General features: G+C 38.9%; 1 protein-coding gene across 1 annotated transcript; it reads left to right on the forward strand.

The window, feature by feature from the left end:
• Nucleotides 1-1,731: 1,731 nt before the first annotated feature.
• phox2bb (paired like homeobox 2Bb) lies at nucleotides 1,732-4,364 on the forward strand. The gene is made up of 3 exons (XM_070863242.1): nucleotides 1,732-1,972; nucleotides 2,823-3,010; nucleotides 3,888-4,364. Exons 1-3 carry the CDS (start codon nucleotides 1,732-1,734, stop codon nucleotides 4,362-4,364), a joined length of 906 nt encoding a protein of 301 aa, XP_070719343.1.
• The last annotated feature ends 1,070 nt before the right edge of the window (nucleotides 4,365-5,434 follow it).

Genomic DNA, 5,434 nt, shown 5'->3' on the forward strand with positions numbered 1-5,434 from the left:
ATAAATCCAACTTTAGCTTCTTTAGATATTGTCTATTGTACAACATTATTTGAAAACGAATTTTTAAATGCTGTTCTCTAATTTTACTTGTTATATTTATCTTTTTAATCCCCTGGCTATTAACTAGAATAAGGCTACACGTCCGAAAAAATGTAACCGCATCCTAAAATAATCATGTTTTATATTTTAAATTTTTTGATGTTTCTATATTTTTTAATGAATGTAGCACATTTCTTTCCGGTTTGTTGTCGGTATTTTTGTGATCTAGCAATTGAGATCCGATGCGTCGCAGATATAAATAAATGTGTTTATTATATACTCTATATTTGGAATAATGTTTTTCAATTTCGCTTGGTATTTAACACATAAAAGACTCATTGATGTAATTACACTAATTTTCTAATTATTTAAAATCACATCAACTGTTGCCTTATATTAGAGTGTTTCCGTGTAAAATGCATACTTCACAGTTGAAGGATTAATTAGGAGGAAAAAATATCCCGTAGCGTGTTGGATTAAATAAAATTGTATTTTTGATTCATGCTTTTAACCGAATCAATTATATTTCTTTTAACTTTTTAATTTACCCGTCAGTGTACTTGAAGAACATGTCCACAGATTTACTTGATCCTATTTTCTGGAGACCAGGTTCCTCCCGCATCCACGGTTTATGTTCGTTTAAACGGCATGAAATGATAACTGGATAATTTTGTCAAAATATATTCCTAAATTTAGTACTTCAATGCAGTCTTCATTTTTGTATTTCCGGTATTGCAAACCGTGAAAACATTTCGGACACCCAGTTCACGAGCCCGCAGGATTTGATAATGACAACAAAATGAAAATATTCTTGTTTTACATTTATTATTTAATATTTCAACAGATTAAAGAGATCATAACAAATTATTTCTAAAAACAAAATCGTCGCATTACAGAAAGAGTTTCAAACCGGTTACCCTCGAATGCACAATAGTGTTCATCGCCTTTCCTGTACATTTCCCAGCCAGGTGTGTTTAGAAAAAAAAATGTTTTTTCTCGCATTCGCTAGCTCTGTTTTTGCACGGTGCCAGCGTCCAGCGAATGTCCACCCGTGATAACATTTCACGCACAACAGGGGGGAGACTTGTTGTTAAATTGAGCGTGTAACATTATTACAAAAAAGGCGGACCATGACACCCGGCTTCCTCCCCGAAAACAGAAAATATCTCAATTTGTGCCGAGCTATGATCGCTTAAAACGCTTAAAAGCGCAGGGAAATTGGATCAGGGAGAATCGTCACCCAACTTTCATTATTTAAAAGTAGTCTGATTGAATTAAGGGCAGGGATATGGTTAGAGGGATGATGGAGGGGACTCTGTGCGTAATGGTGTGGTATTAAATTCTAATTAGAGATGCAGGAATCAATGATAGGGAGGTTGGGCAGCTCAGTCCCCCTGTGCCAGCCCAATAGACTGATGAGTTATTGTCATGTAAAAGCGAAGGCAATAAGACCACCGCTTTGCTATTGTCCAAGTGGAAACAGCCAAGTTTATTATGAGGACTATATGCTCTAGAGACCTGAGGCAAGGCAGCTCATAGGAGGCATTTTGATAAAACTAAGCTCTCCTCTTAGAAAGAAGCCCAGTTGTAAAGCAGGCTCTGTGCTGTGCACATCTACCCACCAAAGGCACCTTCTCTCTCTTTCTCTTTTTTCTCTTTCTTTTTTTTGGCCAGATATCCAGAGCCTTTTCAATGTATAAAATGGAATATTCTTACCTCAATTCTTCTGCCTACGAGTCGTGTATGGCTGGTATGGACACTTCAAGCCTTGCTTCAGCTTATGCTGACTTCAGTTCTTGCAGCCAGGCGAGTGGATTCCAATATAATCCTATAAGGACCACATTCGGGGCCACCTCGGGATGTCCATCTCTAACTCCAGGATCCTGCAGCCTTGGAACTCTTAGGGACCATCAGAGCAGTCCATACGCAGCAGGTAAGGACGTCTCGCAATCCTTTCCAAAGAGTACCCCTTCTCCCCGCAACAAACATGTATATAGGAAGGTTGATTGCATTTGAAAATTGAAATGTGTTTAGTATTTACCAAACGAAATTTGCTTACACAAATGAAAGAATTTATCACGTTAGAAGCGATTGCAGGCAATGGGTAATTCAGTTACAGGGTTACACTATACTAGTCACACCCGAACCGCCAACAAAATTATCTTAAGCTGCCAAAATGATAGGCATAATTTATTTACTTTGCGATGATACGTAAAGCTTAGAAAATCTGTCCTGGTGTAATTAAATAACCAAAGACTAAAGCTCATTACCAGAGTGTCTTTAAAGCAGAGTGGCTTGGACTTAATACTACGATCATTTTAACGTATTAGGTAAACTTTAGGACACACAAAACTTAGGAAAGGCAATTTAGAAACAATTTCACACAAAAAAATAAATCGACTTTAAGCCAGATAAAAATAAAATTTTCAATTGATGCTAATATAGCTGATTTTATTTCCAATTGCACATTTTCTTATATTTTGAGGGAAACTATTCTGAATAATTTGCTTCATCGTTTATTTTTACATTATTGTTCCTTCCACTAATTATATCTTGACTTAATCTCTGGTCTTGTTATACACTAATCTAGATTTGTGTAACATCCGTTCCAATTCAGTGAATTGCAGAGCGGGATTGAGGATGGTCCCTTTATGCACCTGTCTCGTAATTAAGTACATTTCTCAATTCATTATATGTTCCTACGTAATTTTAAGGGTGTTTGCGAGTTTTATTATTGTTCTGATTTCTGGACTTTTCCCTTGGCTCTCCATTTTCTCTACCAGTACCGTACAAACTGTTCACGGATCACGGCGGCTTGAACGAGAAGAGGAAGCAAAGGCGGATACGGACCACTTTTACCAGCGCCCAGTTGAAAGAACTGGAGCGAGTGTTTGCAGAGACCCATTACCCGGACATTTACACACGAGAAGAGCTGGCGCTGAAGATAGATCTCACCGAGGCCAGAGTGCAGGTATTATTGGAACGCTGATCTCGGACGGCAATATTTACCGTTAACAATAGCATTTTGATCACCTCTACATTACTGCAATATCGACAGAATCTGACATTAGTTGGACATTTCATCGGTACATATCTGGATACATCCAAATGACATCATTTACTGTACATTTGGATAACGCCCTCGCCCTTTGCATGCATTATTGAATAGCGATTCACTAAGAATTGGCCTTGTTAGAACGGGACTGGGAATACAAAACCAAGTTATCAATACATATTTGTTTATTTGTATATAATGCCATGTATTATTCCCATTCTTGTCATATAAGTTACTACAACATAGAATGAAAATCACATTAAAGATAGACTTCAATGAGGAGGGTGTGGGGAAATATAACCACTCTGATAGGGGATAACATAGATGCATTTAAATATATTAGTTATACGTTCATGTATACAATAGATCGCTACACACTCAAATAGATAAAGAAGCAAGTAGCCACTATAGCCAAGTGAAAAACCCAAAGGGCAACAAGCGCGCTCCTGAAATTCTTAAATCTACCTTTAGCACAGGGCGGAAATGCAACAGATCGTGGTTCATAGGATAACTAGCTCGCCGTCTCTTCCTGCAATACAATGAGGTTCGGGAACATCTCCCCTCTAATTTCTCCCTTTTCTTGTCTTTTTCCTCTCTCCCCACATCTGTCTCCATAGTTTAGCACTTTCTCATTTATGGCCATTTATTAATATTGTAATTTGAGTAGATGTCTTCCTTTTCGGCCCTGATGATCAGATTGCATTTTCTGCTTAACAATATATTTAATTGCCGGTCTGTCGTATGCCACTTCCCGGCTCTAACTCCTTCTCTTCCCTTCTCTTTCTTTCCCCAGGTTTGGTTTCAAAACCGGCGGGCCAAGTTCCGAAAACAGGAGAGAGCAGCGGCGGCGGCCGCAGCAGCGGCCAAGAACAACGGCTCGTCCAAGAAATCCGACTTGCGGTCCGAGGATGATAACAAGGACTCGAAACCGGCCGATCCCGACAGCACGGGCCCTGGCAGCTGCGTGCCCACCCCGGGCAACGGCGGCGGTGTGCCCGGCAGCGGGGGAGGAGGAGGCATTGGAGGAGGGGGTGGTGGAGGAGGAGGCGTGGGGGTTGGTGACTCCGCCAAAGCGGCGGCAGCAGCGGCAGCAGCGGCTGCGGCAGCGGCTGCGGCAGCTGCGGGAGTAGCGGGCACCGGCTGGGCAACGGGTCCGGGCGGGGTGAGCGCAGTGCCCGACTCAATAGGAGGTCCTTTCGCGAGTGTGCTCTCCTCTCTGCAGAGACCCGGCGGTACCAAAGCCACTTTAGTAAAGAGCAGCATGTTCTGAACTTTTTTCCTCCTCCTTCCAACACTGGGATTAAAAAAATATGTAAAAAAAAATACAAAACAAAAAAAAAACTTTTTGTGTGTCTTTCTACAGCGGTGTTCTGTGACTAAACTGTAAAAGTGTTATTCTCAGTATAAATTGTCTTCTCTAGTTGACCTTAAACAACGTTCTCCCCTTGTAGTCCATATGGAGTGTGTTTATGGAGAATACAAAATAAAACAGATCATCACGGGTTGAGTTATTTTGTTTAGGTAAAAGCTGGTTCATATAATAATGTTATATATTTTTGTTAAATGCATGTTGTCGTTTCTTTTTTTCTTTCTCTGTCCCGTTCAAAATAATTGTGAGCATAATCCTCATAAATTATGTTCAGGAGTTCAAAATTATTTATATGTGGTATAATGGATGCTTATATTTAAATAAGGGAAATATTTCTACGTGTGCATATAGTTTTCCAAAAGTGTACCATTAACTTGATTGTTGATAATAAAATGCAAAGCAAAGGTTGGAATATGTTTCTGTTTCTTTGTTATTAAAGTAAAGTTGTGGCGATAAAACTTAGAGTTGAGGGATAAAATTAACATAAAACAGGGTAGCAACTATGTGTTGTCAGCTTCAGGCTACAGGAGAATGTCAATGTGAATTTCTTAAATATTGTTTGCCTACTTAGAGTGAGCATTATTCTAATATATATTAACATCTGTTTCGTCTTGTGTGAAGAAGCTCAAACACATTTTTAAATGGAGTGGTTGGAAATACAGTATTTATAAACAGATTGTGATTGTATTAGTTTTCATTTTTAAAATGTCATGTTTGATGGAAATACCAGAGACGACGAAAGCAAAACTGTGAAATAATAAAAAAAAACAAAATAGACCTGCTGATTAATGCTACAGTTTCACTTTGTGTTGTCTGCATATTAGATATCAATCATTGTAAGAAAACTTTTCCTTTAAGACGATTGCCTCAACAAAGCATAGAAAGCAACGCCTCTATTTAAATACAAATATACCAGTATTCGTTCGCTTTTTAAAGTTCTAGAATTCTATTGGATTTTCCTTAACAGATCC

Source organism: Pristiophorus japonicus, chromosome 2 (assembly GCF_044704955.1).
Source record: "Pristiophorus japonicus isolate sPriJap1 chromosome 2, sPriJap1.hap1, whole genome shotgun sequence".
Lineage (NCBI taxonomy): Eukaryota > Metazoa > Chordata > Chondrichthyes > Pristiophoridae > Pristiophorus > Pristiophorus japonicus.

What these genes read in the sequence shown, in the direction of transcription:
- phox2bb (XM_070863242.1), top strand. Translation starts at nt 1,732, where the DNA reads ATGTATAAAATGGAATATTCTTACCTCAATTCTTCTGCCTACGAGTCG. An exon ending in GAGCAGTCCATACGCAGCAG is followed by an intron (nt 1,973 to 2,822) that starts GTAAGGACGTCT and finishes TTTCTCTACCAG; the next exon opens with TACCGTACAAACTGTTCACG. An exon ending in TCACCGAGGCCAGAGTGCAG is followed by an intron (nt 3,011 to 3,887) that starts GTATTATTGGAA and finishes TTCTTTCCCCAG; the next exon opens with GTTTGGTTTCAAAACCGGCG.